Source organism: Fistularia commersonii, chromosome 15, assembly GCF_037954325.1.
Source record: "Fistularia commersonii isolate RoL2024-O1a breed Wild chromosome 15, RoL_Fcom_v1.0, whole genome shotgun sequence".
Classification (NCBI taxonomy): Eukaryota; Metazoa; Chordata; class Actinopteri; order Syngnathiformes; family Fistulariidae; genus Fistularia; species Fistularia commersonii.
The window spans coordinates 18,533,059-18,549,418 of record NC_141298.1 but is presented as its reverse complement, the minus strand read 5'-3'; the positions used below and the strand labels follow the sequence as shown (position 1 = coordinate 18,549,418).

At 55.8% G+C, this 16,360-nt stretch overlaps 1 protein-coding gene across 1 annotated transcript in view; it reads left to right on the top strand.

The window, feature by feature from the left end:
* The first annotated feature begins 2,341 nt into the window (after window positions 1–2,341).
* Window positions 2,342–16,360, top strand: part of jam3b (junctional adhesion molecule 3b) — a 31,036-nt gene continuing 17,017 nt past the window's right edge. Inside the window, exon 1 of the mRNA XM_086160959.1 lies at window positions 2,342–2,430. Coding sequence (XP_086017085.1) covers window positions 2,382–2,430 — 49 coding nt within the window. The 5' untranslated portion in view covers window positions 2,342–2,381. The remainder of the gene's footprint in view (window positions 2,431–16,360) is intronic.

Below are 16,360 nucleotides of genomic sequence, written 5' to 3'. Positions count from 1 at the left end.
ATTACCTCGTTCATCTCATTAAATGAAGTAAATTAAAGCACAAGAATCCACAAGAACCTTTCTTTGTGCCGCGACTCCTTGCGCCTCACAATCATTTCGGAGTAACTTTACGAATAAATCGTCATCGTGACGAAGGCCCGCGTCGTGCCCGGTGACCGTAATGACGGGAATATTCACGAGCGCAACACAATTAAACTGGCACACAGGTGAGCTCGCTCACAAGTGATTGTGCCGGCCGGAAACGGCGCATCGGCGACGACGGGAAGAAGCTATAATGGATTTAGGCTGAACAAAGAATAATCACGTTCCGACTGAATCTGCTTGGAAATCCTTCATAATCACTTTACACACAAACAGTCGAGCTCTTTCAGTTTTACATAACTCCCCCCAGCCCCCACCCCACCCCCCCTGTGGGTGTTGGCAGCAGAGTACATGAAAGCCCTTTGGTCTAATTCTATTTGCCATAACAAGACAAAAAGGAAAGAAAAAAGAAAAATCACTTCCATGATGATCACAAGCGGTTCTTTTCCATTAGGTTTCCTAAACACATGAAGAGCGGCACTGTTCTACCGGGAAAGAATCGCCGCGTTCACAGGATCCGGCATAAATACGGTTGAAACGTAGCGCGGTGGAGGTTTCGGCGAGGACATCCCGTGTTGAATTCCAGCCGTCAAGGCAGGATCGGCGTTCGAGGCCGCCGGACCGCCTGGACGCGGTCCTGCCGTCCAGCCAAGCATGACCCGCTGGGTCTTCGTGTATTATTTGCAAGATTTTCTAGCCCGTGCAATTGCTGTCGCATCAAAATCACTCGCCCACCTTGGAAACTATATTTCTCTGAAGTCGAAGAAGCGCGGAATAAAGTATGTAGGTCGTACGTGACGAACGTAAGGATTTGCGTGCCCGCGCTCTCTACGCAACGTGGACGACGTGAAGTAAGACTGTGGCGGCACGAGCCGTAAAGATGCATTTTGTTGCGGATTTAGTCCCAGACCCGGTCGAAAATGATAGGATTAACCTCTTTAATAAATAATTAAAAATTAAATGTAAACTGCATGCCGGGACGGCGGAACAACTGCGGCTAAATCCTGCTTTATCCTTCCAACTGCTAAAGAAGCATTTTCTATTGTTTTGGTCAGCGAGTTGTACTCTGAGAAGTAAATGCTGTTTCACCCAAAGGAAGACCATTTTAGGGGCTCCATGTTCCGCATCACTACAACACACCAAAACTGCAGTACCGCCGACACGCCTGCGTTTTGCCTGTAATACCGGCTGGAAATGTTACCGCGTGTGGATCGGATCAACTCTACACCACGATGGACGACGGACCACAGGAATCGTGGTTTGATTCCCATTTCAATTTGTGGCGGTGTAACTCGTTCATGAGGTCGGGGATCGTCGGAGCGATGTTTCAAATTTGCGATACGAACCTGGAGCGCCGGGCCTCGGGGCGCCGTGTGTTTAAAATAACTTTACCTGATTCGTTTTACAATCTCGCTTGAATAACAGATTTGCAGGGCTTATGTAATGCGCTTCATACGCATGCTAGCATAATTAGATGTACGTCTATATTTAGACATAATTAGCCCAGTATCGAAGTATGCGGCGAGTGCTGCGAGCGTCTTGGATGCAGCGGGAAATAATCCGGCACGGACGCGGACCTGAGGCGCGTACGTCTGCGCTTTGCGGCAGCCGGCGCTTTGGTGTCGCCGACCGGTCCGAGGCGGCCGCGTGGTCGCCGGCCTCGGCTGTCGCCGCAGAGCGTCGCCGGGCGCGATGGGGAAGAAGCGCGTGTTAGTCAGGCAGGTAAGTGAGGGGACCCCATCCTCCGAGACAAAAACACAACTTTATAAGGCTGTCGGCTGTGGTTAAGGAGAGCGGGGCCCGGGGCGACACGGACGCCGCGCCCGACGCCTCTCAACGGCGGCGATCACAAACGGACATCGTAATTCCCTCCCACGGACGACGACGCCGTCGTGGCATTTTTCCAGCGACGGCGCGGCCGTGACCGGCCTGCACGGCGTCCTCCATTAACCGCAGCAGTGCATCGAGGAGGCCCTCCGGGGCCAGAAGGCTCCTGGTCTTTGGGACTCCTGTTGGAGGATCAGGAGGATCAGGAGGATCGGGAGGTCTTCCGCCGCTGTCCAGCTCCGGTAGGAGACACGGGGCTAAAAGCCTCCTGCATGTGGCCTTAGATTGCCGTCAGGGCGAGCGATGCTTTGGGTGTCCATGGAAACCCGTCCGTCGGTCTGTCGGTCGGTCGGTCGGTCGGTCCGCCAGCCCCCTCGGTCCGTCCCCCCGCCCCTCCCGCACCGCTCCCGCAGCCTGCGGCCGCTGTGCGCATGTTCCCGCTCACACGGAGCTCCGCTCAGCCTCGACTCAAGATGGCGAAGACCCGCCTGGCTTGTCTCCTGACTCTGCTCTCAACTCACTGTAAGTCCCGCCGCCGCTCCTCCGCGGCTCCCCGCGTCCCCCGGAGCCCGCACGGTTCCCGCGGCGCACTTTGGCGCTGTTTCGGCGGCCTTTGAGGCTGAACGCTGGCGGCGGCGGCGGAGCGGAAAGTGGCTCCGTGTGGACGCAACTCCGGCGGAGCGTCGGAGCGGCAGCCGGAGCGGCTCCGGCGCTCCGCGGGCACCGACGCGCCGCCGCGCGGTTTCCGTGAGAAAACGACGAGCAAAGCGGCCATTTCCGGCGCGGTTATCCGCGGGAAAGGCCGGCGGAGCGCGTCGGTGCCGGGCCCGGGTCCGGGGACGCTCCTCCCGGACCCGGCGCTCGTTTGGCATCGCGGCGTCCCAACTTTGAGCGGCGCCGCGGCGCGTTAGCTTAGCACGGAGCCGCGGCGGCTCCGGACCCTCCGCCCGGGAAGCGCCGCGAAAAGTTCGGGCCCCGAGTTTTCCACGCGGCGACTTTGTGTCCGCGGACGGGACCCCGCGTCGGGGGCCGCCCCGCGGGGATGCGGGATAACGGTTTTCGGGCGGCCGTCCCGCCTTCCTCCGCCCCCCCGCGGCGCGACCCGCTCCGTTCATCCGAGCGGACCGGACGACGGAAGCGGTGCGCGCACACCTGTAAGAGCGCGGCGTGGACGCCGTGCCGCTTCCCCGCCAGGCTCCTTCCGCCGGCCAGCGAGGCGGCTGGGACGCGCAGTCACTCCTCGGCGGAAGCGTGCACGTCCGCGGCGCCCCGGGCGGGCACACATGGCACTTGTTGCCGGTGGCCTCCAGGTCTGGCCGCGGCGGGCCGGATCAAGCCGGACCGGGCCGGACAGACCCGGACCAGGCCGTCCGAGCCAAGATGGACCTTCTGGCCTCCAGCCGGGACTTTGGTCACCACATTAATATCCGGCCCTCATTTTTAGTTTCCTCCAAATGTATAGTTTTGGACTGGCTTTCGGTGTGATGGGGGGGTCGCCCGCGGCCTCCTTCTTGAAATTGCTCAGACGTTTTATTTAAATGGCGAGTAGCTCCAAGAAAATATCGGAAACGCTCTTCCTAATGTTTGCGTCCTCTCAGCTGGCATGAACGTGCCGCGGTCGTTTCACCAGGACACGCTGTGTTGTTGTTTCCCCTCCGGCTCGGCCTCCGATGGAGATTCAGCAAACGCCGGGGGACGGACGGACGGACGGAGGGACGAAAGAGAAGTGCAGACACGAGAACCTCTTGTGATCTCTCACGTGTGCGAAATGGCTTTTTCCGCTTCGCTTTAATTAGGGATAGCGGTTGAGCTTGTTTAAAATCCATTACTCTTCTCTGGGCGCCGATAGATCTCAAGGCTGTGCTTTTATTTCTTGTTTTTCAATGACAATACATCTATCTGTCTATCTATATATATATATGTGTATGTGTGTGTGTGTGTGTGTGTGTGTGTCCAAGTCGCCACTCTTACCGGCATTTCCCGCAGTCAATCGGGGAAGGAAAGCAGCACGATTGGCATTTTCAGAGGGGGCAGTGAGCCGGTGAAGATTTAGGAATTTCTTTTGTCTTGGCCCGTTGGGGCTCCGGCCATGTGGCGGCCTGGCTCCGGGCCAGCGTCGCCGCCGTGGTTAGAAACAGGACGAATGTATCCAGAATGGAGCTGGCCACCGGCCACGTTAGGAATTACTAATTACTTCTGATTTGCCTTGATCACTAACAGGCAGTGACTTTAATTAGGGCGCTTGTATGGTTTCTCAAACAGCGCGGCGGCGGCAGCGCGCGCTTGGAAAAGACATTGGGAAGGAGAGCGTGTCCTCGGCCGGGCGTCTTTTCCTGTCGGTCACGCAGTCGCCGCGTTATTTTGGTGCCTGCGACGTGCTCCGTATGTTCGCTTCACGACATTCTTTGGACGGCCATCATCTTAATGGCCACACGACCCCGGCCGTTCCGAGCGAAGGCTAAACCGGGCCGACCGAACGCGGCCGCAAATATCAGCCCGGCCGTCCGTCAGCGGAGCAGAACACGCCGGCGGGCCGTTGTTCTTTTAAGAGCGCACGCTTACGGCGGACTTTACGATCTAACGTTTTCCACCGTTGGCTTCACCTGCGCCATTTTTCTCCAAATCTCCCAAAGAGAAGGAAAACGCTGAATACTCTGAAGGGGCTTCACGCCAGAGCCCTCCTGCCAAACAGCACGGCCAAGATATGTGGCGCTTGGAAGACGCTCAAAGTGGATTAGTCGTGAGCTAATCTAAACTCTGCGATCGCGGCCGTGAAACTTCTCGGAAAGGCCTGCGGAGATCGGCGCATTTCAGACGTCGTCGTAGAGTTCCTCTAACCGCCGGCCCGGGAGGAGGTGATCGCTGCTGTCGGAGCCGCAGAGGAACTCGGATCATGCAAATGATGTTTCCGACTACATTTATCAGCTCTCGCAGCCGGACAAGTGTTGAAATTGATTTATCTTGTCGGACGATTGACATTTTTATGACCCGGCATTATCATTGTTTTCACCCGTGCCTGTCAGCCCTAATCCAATCGGAGCCCTCTCTTTATCTGACGGGATAAGATAAGGGAGAAAGCTGCCCGCTCGATGCTTGTTCCCCGCTGATAAATCACTGCTTTATGCAAAGGGCTCAGCACACCTACAAACCCGCAAAACAAATAGGGGCGCTTAGCTCGTGCCATCGAAACACTTTTCAAACATTTGTCTCTCAATGCGTTTCCGCATGGAGGGGCGCGGGACGCCTCGACGCTCGGGCCGCGGGCCCGGACATCGCCGCTAATAGAGGCTCCCGAGGAGCCGCAGATCGTCAGATGTTTCCCGACTCGCCCGAAGCTCGCGAGCAAATGTTTGGAGCGCACGTTGAATGGCATGCAAGGCCCCCGAGGGCAAGTCACATCTGACATTTTACTGCGTGGACAGCAAAACACGGGCGGCCATTTGTCGGTCAACCAGGAACCGTTCTCATCGGAAACCCCCTTAATGAGAGGCGCCGGCCACAAAACGCCGGTGGCACGTTTTGTTTTGTCCGATAAAACGCACAAAGGGAGTTCCTTTACTTTTCTGAAGATTTGGCAAACGATGGCCGCGTCGTCGCTCGTACAAAGTAACGCCTTTTCATCGGCATTCTTTTGAATCGCCGCCCGACGTCAGTCTTGTGATGATGTGCAACGACAGTCCCTCCGCGGGATTGTCAAAGCAGCACATGGCTCTCGCTGTGGAATGACCCAAACAGCTGATGGTGGTGGGCGGAGGCGTTCCGAGTAGCGTCGCAGGCGTAACCAGAAATATCTGCTGCGTCCCTCCCAAACCTGACCGCGCGTGCCGGCAAATGCGGCATTCCAAAAGGAAAACATATGGAGGCGGAAACCCCCACAATGCTTCGACGAACAATCGCAACCACCTGTTTTCCTGAGAGAGAAAATGGACCCCTGTTGATGACTTGGCGAAAGCGGGTGCAGAGAAGGGGGGCGGCGTGCAGGAAGCCGATGAGGCCGTTCACAAAACAGACAACGCGTGTCCAGGGAGGGAACGCGTCTTAACTTGACACCGGATTGAGCGGCCCGACCTTCTCTTTTGCTGTTTTGCGGCGTTTCCTTCCCAGCGCACAGCGGTGGGCGGCGCCGGCGGCAAGGACAAGCGTCCGTTCACAAGACCTCGGTGTTTTTCACCGGCGAGTGACGGGTCCGGATGCAGACGGCGACCGAGTCGCGGGACGATGCGACCGAGGGACACCCGATCAGTGACGGGCCGGTTGTGTGACTGACGGATGGCGGTCAGGAGGCGGAGCCGCAGCACGATTCATGTTCGTCCCTGGAACCCAGCTCGGCTTATTTGCTCCGCCCGTCATGAATGCGTCGGCCATTTTTACTCTCCTCGACAGGTTTATAAATGGTACCTGTCCGAATTATTGCCAGCCGGGTCTGGACATGCTGTCCCCCGACACCTTCCACCGACGTGCCCGTTTTTTTTCCCCAAATGTCAATAAGAATCCTTCAAAGAATGTTCTCAAAATGCAGCTTCAGACGCTCGAGGCAGACGAAAACACCTTTTGAATAGATTCCCGGCAGACCGGAAAAGACTCGGGCCTTCGGCACGCGGCCCGTTTGTCCACGAGCAGACGGGCTGATCGCCGTCGAAACACGAGGAAATGATCCTTCTTTCCTGAATAGCAAACGAACGAGGTTTTACGGCGGGTCGCTCGATCAACAGGATCGGCGTGAGCGGGTCGAGCGCCGCTTCCTGTTGGACGCTCTTTATCTCGGGTCAGGCGGTCCCCGGAGGGAGGAAGCGTCGGAGCAGTTCCGCCGGCCGTGTGTTCGCCGGATACTGGCACAGTTTGTCGAGAGGTCAAAAGAGACCGGCATCGATCCAACATCGGGACGCCGTCGGCTTGGTGAAATAATTAGAGGCTCCTTTCATGACGTGGCTCCGACAATGATCGGCAGCAGGCCGAGCCCCTGTCGCTCCGGGCCGAGCTCCCGCCGAGAGTCATCATCGGATAATCGCTCCGCGCTCGTTTACCGGCCTGCGACGGAAGCGCGACGTCTGACGACCTCGGGTGTTTGAGCGCCGCGTCCCAGGTCATGCGGTCCGCCTGGAGGAGGAAGGAACGGACACGAGCGCAGACCTCCGCCCGACAATATCCCGGACGATGTCGCGTTTGGGACTTTTGGGATGATCTGGCGGTCAGAACAATAGAAGCGCACTCTTGGCCCGTCCCCGCTCATAATATTATGCCTCGCGTGGCGATACTGGGGTTTCTCAAAGGCTAAAAATGGCCAGAAGCAGAGGCGGGTGACCCTCATCTCAAACTGAAATATTCAAAAAGGCTGGAAAGGTAGACGGCATCGGGCTAAAAGCCCGGCTGACGCTTCCGGAAGTGTCGGAGACGCGAAACAGGCTTTTAAGTTTCCCAGGCTTGGTGGGCTTCGGTAATGGAATGTCAAAGCAGGGAGAGCTCTGGATGAAAAGTGACATTAAATACATTTTGAAGAAAGAGGAAATGTGATTGCACAAGTTTCCGAATGAAATATGAAGAGGATTTCGGTATCTGGATCGTATTAAAGAGCGGGAGTAGTGGAATTCAAATCATCCGGTGACCCGTAGGCAACGAGGAAAAGATGTCGGAGGAGGTGTGGAGGATCACACACACACGACGAGTGTGTTACCTTGGAGACGAGACCTCGGATAGCCGTTTGAAGCTCCCAGAGATGCCGAGCATCGCGTCCTCTGGGAGCGCGCCTCGGAGCTGAGCGGAAGCCATCCGCCGTCTTTGTGGCCGCAGTGAAGTCCTCCGTGTTTGTGATGGCGATCGTGTGATTCTGGCCATTTTTCAGCGCTGAGCGCCGTCGGCCGGCTTCGCCACGTAACGCTTTCGGCTCGAGCGGACGGGCGTCGTCCACTCGCTTCCTCATCGGCAGACATTATTTCTAATCGTCACCCTCGCCAATGAAATCGATCTTTTGCGGAATTATACCCGACAGTTTTTTTTTACGATAGCCGCGGCGTCCGAGTACGCTGTTGCCGCTGAATTTACCGGCCGTGCTCCCCGGTAGCGGGAGGTAACGGCTTTGACCGTGGATTCCACCGGGCCGGACAGTCGGCGGCCAGCGGGGCTGCAGACTCAGATCGGAAAACCGGGTGCTCGTCCACGTGAGGTGTTAGCAACGATTCATTTCACGCTCGTCCGGGCGTGTTAGTGACAGCGGTTAAAACGTTCGCGTCGCTCCCGCGCGGTCCTCCGTGCAGCTAAACTGAGGTCAAAGGTCGGCATCCCATTGTGTCATTGGTATCGCCGCCTGGAGTTCGGCTCGGCTCCGAAAGCGAAGCGCTCTGCTGACTGCCGGCAGAAATAAGCCGCCAATTAGGCTTTGGTTCAAATTAGTTTGTTGCAACCTTTTTAGTCCCCTGGGAGGTTTAATACCTCTCTGACTATTTCTCGCTAAATGGCATTTACCAAATGTGGCTTGACAATAGAAGGGTGACAGCGGGAGGTTTTCCCTTTTACATCGCGAGAACAGGAACGCTCACGGATGAACGGACGTCGGCAGACGTGAAAAACATCGTCCGATGCCGATGGATCAAACACGTACACGAAGGACTGGACGGTCGTGATTTTGAAGCCGCCGCCGTTTTGATGTTGTTGGTTTTAATGCTTTTAGTCAAGTGATTCTGACGTGAAAACACATACTCTCGGTGGATTTTGAAAAGAAAACCCCTCGGAGTCGAGGCCGATGGAGTTGAATAATTAAGGGCCATTGTCTCCCCGTCTATCGTCTGTCACGATAAGCCGACAAACACTCCGGCTCCTTAAGCGTGGCGCTAACAGTCGCAGAGGCCATCTGTCACTGGAAGGGTGAATTAGTGGAGATTGAACCGGAAGCGATGTGTTATTAGTGTTTTAGAGGTTAGTAACATCCATCTAGGAAGGGGATAATCCAAATGCCATCGATCACAACGGGACTGGCCTTCAGAGAGAATTGTGATCCGCTGAGTGCTCGTCTTCTGTACGACCACCTCGTTGGCTCTGTGAAAAAAGTGTTATTGCATGGAACAGTAATAAATACTTCCAAGAGAAATGAAATGGTTGATATCCTGGAGCATTAATGGCTTTTCACCGAGTCCGTCAGAAAATATCACCATTACTCTGATGGCTTTTTACCGCTGCGAATCACATCGGAAGCAGAAGTTCAGAGGCAACACACACACACACGCGCACACGCGGACACACATGCGTGCACACACACACACACACACACACACACACACACATGCGCGAGGGCATACTTTGCGTAAGTGCGTGCCTCGGATATTTGTCAGGATGCCAGGCATAGGTGACGCGTTTGCTCGGCGGTGGCCGGCCTGTGTCTGAGCCCCCGCTGGGGGGGGGGGGGGCCTTCACTTGTAGGTCCGCTTGGCTTTCACTGCATGGAAAGCGAGGGGAAAAACACAAGAGGAAGGACAGGAGTCATTTGGGTGGATTTCACTGTGACTCAGAGATGTGTCAGGCGTTTGTCATTGTCGTAGCGGCTCATTCAGAGACTCGGCCTTCCGCGGCTCCGGAGCGACGTGGAGCAGAACTCAGGCGGGAAGCATGTTCAGCAAACATATTCCCAGACGCCGGGTCCGCGCTGACCTGAGCGGTTGAAGGAAAAGAGAACGGGCGGGGGCTTATTTACCGAGGATGAGCCGCCGAGGGTTCCGCCGCCCGTCTGGGCGCTGGGATTTCCTGAGTTTTGTGCGGTTAAGGTACTAATTGAAGTTAATTGCGGGTTTGTTAACGTTAAAACTCACGTCTTGTCGGAGAGCGGATGCCTTATCTGCCCTGCCTCTTCCTCGCGCAGAAATAGAAATACCATGTTCGTTGGCAAGGTGTAATTGTCCCGGAAATTCCTTAGCGATAGAGTGATAATAATCGCGGCAGGTTTACTTGTATACATCTGAGCTTTGAAGCGTGACCGCGGTTACGGTCCCGTGGATTTTGTCCAGAAATAAACGGCGAACGGCGAACGGCTCACTCCCAGTTAACAGTGGTGGGGGGGAAAGGTTGAGCACGACCGCAGAATCCTTCGGACCATTTCATTCACCTGGTCTCCCTGTATTAGTCAGTTTCTCCGATCTCCGGTCCCCCGTCCATGAAAACACAGCGGATTTTGAGGCTATCCGTAAACCGCCGGTTCCACGTGCGCTGGTATGGTGGCGTCATCCTGCCTCAAACCAAATGGCACATAGAAAACCCCTCCTCCTCTCCAGCGAATAGACTCTGAGTGTCCAGAAGATTCCAGTGGTGTAACGCGCTGTGTTGCGATGCGCCTGTGTCGCCCCGCAGCATGTTGTTGCCTACCGGAGACGTTTTAAGCCTTTATCAGCTGCTTGACAAGATTGCGCCCGCCTCGCTCGCGGCCAAACGCCCGGCCGCATCTCGTCGTCACGGAGAGTGCAGACACGCGCTTCCTAAAATATTAAGGATACGAAGCAAGAAGGCAACAAATAATTTATCGAGAAAATAGAAAACAACGACGGCAACGCGAGAACAAAAGCCATTTAGTCGTGCGGGGACGTGTTCGTGCGGCGCCGGGCTTCCGAGTGGATGCGAGCTATTTGTGTGGCCGCGTCCGGACGCCCCGCCGTCCGCGGCCCCGCCTCCGAGTGGAACCCGGTTTGAACCGGAACAACGGGCCTCTGTTTCACGGGTTTCACGAGCTTTTGGGCTCACGTTCAGAGGGAATCTGTATCCCTGCGCTGACGAGCGTCTCTAAAGGGCCTCCGTCCAGCCAGTGTAATGAATCCCCTCCCCCACGCGCTTCCCCTCCCCCGGCACAGGCTCGCTCATGCAGAACTGAGCCACTGCACAGTTTTATCTCAGATCATCAACACTCAAGATCATCAGCGTTCACGTCCGCGGGCGGCTTCCTCTGGGCGACGGCGGGCATGGTAACATTGTTTAGTGTGAAGCCGAGTCCCGCGGAGAGGCAAGGGCGGCCACGACGTGCCGGCGTCCCGGTCAAAGGTCCGCGTCAGAACGTTTCCCGTTGAGACGTTCCGACGGAGACCCAGGCCGGCTTTATGACATTCGACATTCACAAGTTATCGGGTCTCTCACGTACGGAGAGCTCCGCGCTGCCGGACCCTCAGACGGTGCTTTCCACCTACGGATGTTTGCTGCTCACCGTGACCACGATTCATTCAATTGACTTCATTACTTCCCGCCTGCGGATGAATCGCCTGGCATAGAGCGTGCACGCAGCTATAAATACTCTGTAATGGACAACAGCACTTTGTTTGGAGATCTCAGCAGATCCAGCACAGATGTGTGTGCGTGGGCTGTTAATTCGGGAGCCGAGGTCTCGGAGAAATACACCGACTGACGGGTCCGGGGCTCGGACCGGCCGATCCGACCCGGTGCCGCGGCGATCTCGCGCAGGACCCGGTCACAGGGGAGCCAATAAGGGCCGAAGCAGGTTCGGAAGGCGGGTTGTCGTGGAAGGAGCTCCGAAGCACCGAGGACGACCCGTGAAGCCGGACCCTCTGTCTCTGCTTTTTGTCCAATGACCGATCAGCCGCTCCTCTCACTGGGACCCGAAGCTTCTCTTTCAAAGACTTACTTTCACGGCACGATCGCCCTTCTTTCTTACAGGGACGTACGAGAGGCAGGAGGTTCTGCCGATCTGCACCGCCAGCTGTAACACTTCCTCTTTGAAAAGCCAATCTTAAATATGGCGAGAGTGCGGTGACCCGGTGCAGCCCGTGATCAGATCGGCCTCGGTGAAGCCCCTTCACCTTTTTGATGACTGAAAATATGCAAAAATTCGATTTGCGCTCTAATGCCCGACATAGGTCAGACTCTGCCTAGAAAGTGGCATGTTTGGCTGCACGGAAGTGTGAATTTAAAACTTTTCGGACAATTTTTTTGATGAGTTCAGGATCTTCGATCCCGCTGGAAAATGTTGACAGCTGGAGTTGAAGGCTCCAGCGAGGTGGTCGCGGGCGCCTCGCTCCTCACGGATGACATAATACGGTTCGTTCCTCGGTATCAATCGGTCGGCGGCGCCACCGAGCCGCTATGTTTGACAAAAGGGGAGACAAGGGGTGCCTGGGGTCGCCGGCTGCCCTCTGCCCTCACCCCGCCACTGCTTCGGAAGGTGGCCACCGGCCCGAAGCTTGGCTTCCCGCTCGCCGTGCGCCGGCCGGCATTGCGCACGCCGCTCCCTGGTAAACAGAACGGATGGTATGAAGTGGCTGTTTGGCGGTCTGATGGATTTGTCTGGTGTTTCCCACAGAAAGTCATCAAGGATTCCTGTCTGAGCAGGTGATGGAAGTGTAGCTCCAGCGGGGGGGGGGGGGGGGGGGGGGTCACAGCAACAGGAGCCTCAGATGGTTTCTCTGGCCAGCTGTTGTTGAAGTAACATTCTCTGTCCCGCAGCTCAGCCCGGGCAAACTATTTAGGTCCTGATCTGCCTTTGGATGCACATTTGTTGTCTGGGGGGGGTGCTGGTTTGCAAATTCCTGCTCAGAAATGACACACTCTGATGTCTCAGTACGTTACGCATTCGCCATTGATTGGCAGGTGGGATACACAATGTCCTCTGTCTCTTCAGAATAGTAAGCGTGTGAGATTTACCACCGCTCACGGATCTGCTCTGACACCATTTGTAATCGTCGTCTCTCGACGTAAAATGCGACAACGGGCCGATCGCGGGAAGAGCGTGTGTTTTAGGGGACATTTAGAAACCAACCGACTGAATGCCGTTGGCGCGCTCGTGCGACCTTCCTCAGGAAATCTAATAAAAGGAGGCCCAACATGAAGTCAGCAAATGGCGCTGGGGGTCAGCGGACGCGACCCCTCAGTGAGGACAGCCGAACACACGCTGTCTAAAAGTGAAGCAAGAGTTACACGTGTCCTTTAACCGCGATCCTCGTCCAAGCTCCGAATGACGGTGTTTGAAGACGCGGCGCCCGATCGAAACGGAGCACGTTGATTTTGGAGACGAGGATCAATTCTCACGCCGGCTCTGACATGTTATCTGTGGTTATCTGGAGTTTGTGTTTTTCAGTTCACGTGTTCGGTGATCCATACAGGGGAAAGTTGTTTTTCTTCCTAAACGATGGTGCCCTTTCTCAACTTGCGGTCGCCTTTCTCAGCCCCGCCTCCCCCTCAAACCTCAGTTCACCAACGACCCGTCGCTCCCGACCACCGGACCTTCTGCCCTCCCGGGGTCTCCACACCCACGAAGCGCTCCATCGTTCACAGGTCCGTCCAGAAAGCCGGGCCGGCTGTGCACCTCGTGTGACGGGCGATCGCATGGAAATGAAATGAACCCTTCTCTTCCTTTATGTCCTCGCTTCTGTGAATGACTTCTGACGTTTGTCGCTTGTAAAGCAGAGACTACCTTCAAGGCCTCCGGTGGAAACGGTAGCCAGGATAGAATGCATGCGGGCAGGCGGACGAGTCGCACACGAAAGCCCGGAGAAAATATTTCATTCAAGAAAATGCGAAAGAAACATTGGGTGTCAGTAGCTGCCGGGCTTTGTCCGCCACACAACGCCGTTTCTGTCGGAGAGCGGAAACAAAGGCCACTCTCTTGCGGGATGTAGGAGGCGAAAGGATTTGAAAGGATTCAAACACACGTATTTGTCCGGGCCTGCTGGTTTGGAGCCGGTAGCATCTTGACCAGGGAGTTAAACACTGCGTGGAAGTCGCGTAATGAAGACTTCATTAGCTCCCCGCTGCCTTCGCACACACAATGTGCTCCTTAACACCACGTGTGCGCTGACTCACCGTTCCAAGACCTTTGGTCACTTTTGGGCGTTGAACGCGCCGCTACCGTCCCCGCTTGGCACGGATGCTCACGACCAGTAAGGTTTGCCTCCGTCAGGAGCGGATCACGTGACTACTGACACCGAAACCGCCCGTGACGGAGGAATGTACAACTCATGAAAACGGAAATAAAAGTCAGCAGAGATCAAGTTGGTGCGTCCCTAAAGGCTGCGCTGTAAAAAGCACGCTTTCAATTCAGCTCTTTTCAGCCTGCAGCGGGCATCCTTGGAGCATGCAGGAAGCGAAGCAGATTAAACCTTTTGGAGCCGCTAAGTCAACATGTCTCTGTTGTGCCGTGCCGCGTTATTGTTCGGTTGTCAGCCGAGCCTTAGCTCATCGCGGCTGTCTACGCTCGCCGTCCGCGCCCTCAACAATGACCGCTGATCTCCGCGGGCCGTGTCAGAGCGCCTCGGTTGCCCGGCCTCCCTGTCAGTGTGCCGGCCAAATGGGGCGTTATTAGGTGAAAGAACTGCTGGCTGGGCAAAAGAGCGACCCCCCCCCCCCCCCCCCCACCGACCCCTGTTAATTAGCCAGATCGCGGCTGATGGGACTTTTTCCAGGTTCTGATCTGTGGCACCGAAAGTAGTGCTTTAGGAGAAAAGGTGCAGGTCTCCTCTGAAAATCTGATGTGTGTGTGTGTGTGTGTGTGTGTGTGTGTGTGTGTGTGTGTAGGGTCACAGGCGGCGAGCTGAGGTTTGGGTGTGTGTGCTTGAAGGGACAGGCAGCAGAATGTTATCCACGGATTTACCCGCATGTATTAATCTGACCATTTCATTGTTGATTCGCAGGGAGGATGTAAGCCGGTGCACAGTCGTCGTAGCAATAGTCATTTATAAACCCCTGCTCCAGTGATCTATTTAAAATGGCGTCACAATCAGCGGTCTCTGGGAATCGTGCAATAATGCTACCCGTAATCCTGCGCCGTAGCCGCACAAACATTTATTTTCATCGTGCCTGAAAAAGGCCGGCGTGGAAATTGCATTCCTAATTAGGATTAAGGAAGGGGTCGTGCAGCCCGGACTGGAAATTTGAAGCATTCGTAATGAGCGCCGCCGATGCCATCTGTGCCGAGTGCGGCGAGGAGCTAATTCTGGCCCCGAGTGGCGCGGTGCGATTTAACACAGATTTTCACGGTAGCGGCTCCGAACGGAGCACGGATTTCGACTTTGACCGAAGCCCCGAAATCTGTTGCCGTCAGTTGACTTCATCCCACCCGCTCTTGCGAGATGTCCTTTAAGCTGACGCCGCGCGGCTCCTCGATTCATGTGGACGTCCAACATGTGCGGCGTGTCAGCGGTTGGCATGCAGAGACGGCGTGCCAGCGGAGGCCCGCTCACCCTCCTGGCCTTCGCTTGGATCTGTTGTGACAAGGCCTTCTCGCTGGATCCCTCCAGAGGCCAGGCCGGGCTCCAAACCCAAGGGACAATTATTTCACGGCCAACCGAAGTCGAGCTTTGTCCGGATGCCTTTTTGAAGGCGCCGAGCGCCGCCAATGTGGTGACCTCTTTTACCTCCGTGGCGTCCCAATCAGCGTCCCGAGGAGCATCGGCCGCGTCCGCTACCGACGGCCACTAGAAGTGGGGCTCGGGCGTCGTGATGACGGCTTCTCGCCCACTTCTCACCCCGCAGAGGAAGCCGCCTTCCGTTGACGCCGACGTGCTTCTGACATCAGTGCCTGTGAGGAACAAATCGAACGGTTACCAGACACTGATTTCCAAGGTTTTTTACATTTTAGACATTTTCTAACTTCATCGGCGTCTTTTCATATCTTGAGAATAGAGATCATGTTAACACGTGACTCCGGAACATCGGCGGGCCGTCGCGTTTCATAGTCGGGAAGATGTTCGGGGTGACGTCCGATTGACGTGAAAAGGAAAATATCGTCTTCCTCGCTTCCCGTTCAAAGCCAAAAGATACAATAGGGAAGAGAAAGCGAGACCTTTCTTGTCACCCTGGGTTGGCGAGGGCAGGTAGGGGTTCGGTAGGGGTTCATGTCTGCGCCGCAGCCCCCCGCCGGGCCGGGAGGAGGATCAGTCCGACCGCTGCGACCGCTGCGACCGCTATACCGTGTCCTACGGAGACGGGCGAATGGTTGCGCTCGAAGCCACGCGTGTCATTTTTCTAATACTGGTGAACATTCTGCTGTGACTGCAGGCCGGGATGACATCATTACCAAAGTTTTGGTGGCTCTTTGGCGGTCTACATTTTGAAAAAATGTGGTCAGTGTTCATCGCTGTCCTCGGCCACAATACCCAGTAACCGCTGCTGTGTTTAATTAAGCATTCATTCACTGCAGGAATGTGTGTCACAAAACAAAGGCCTCCATTGGCGCGCGTGGCCGCCGCGACCGTGTGAAGAGGCGCCGTGACAACAGCACTATTTTTATACGGCGGCCCGGATCCGACTCTCCCTGTGCCAGGACGCTTCACGTGACTCCATGAATGAGAAATATTACAATTGAAGATCTGTCCTCAGTACCTGGTAGCGACTCCGGCGTAGCGACGCCAGCGTGACTTGGCGGATCGAGAGCAGAGGAGGTCTGAGGCCTTCGTGTTGGCGGAGCGGATCTGGAAATCAATTTCTACTCGTAGCCGCCACCTTCACATGACATTTTTGAGATGAAAGCTTTTGG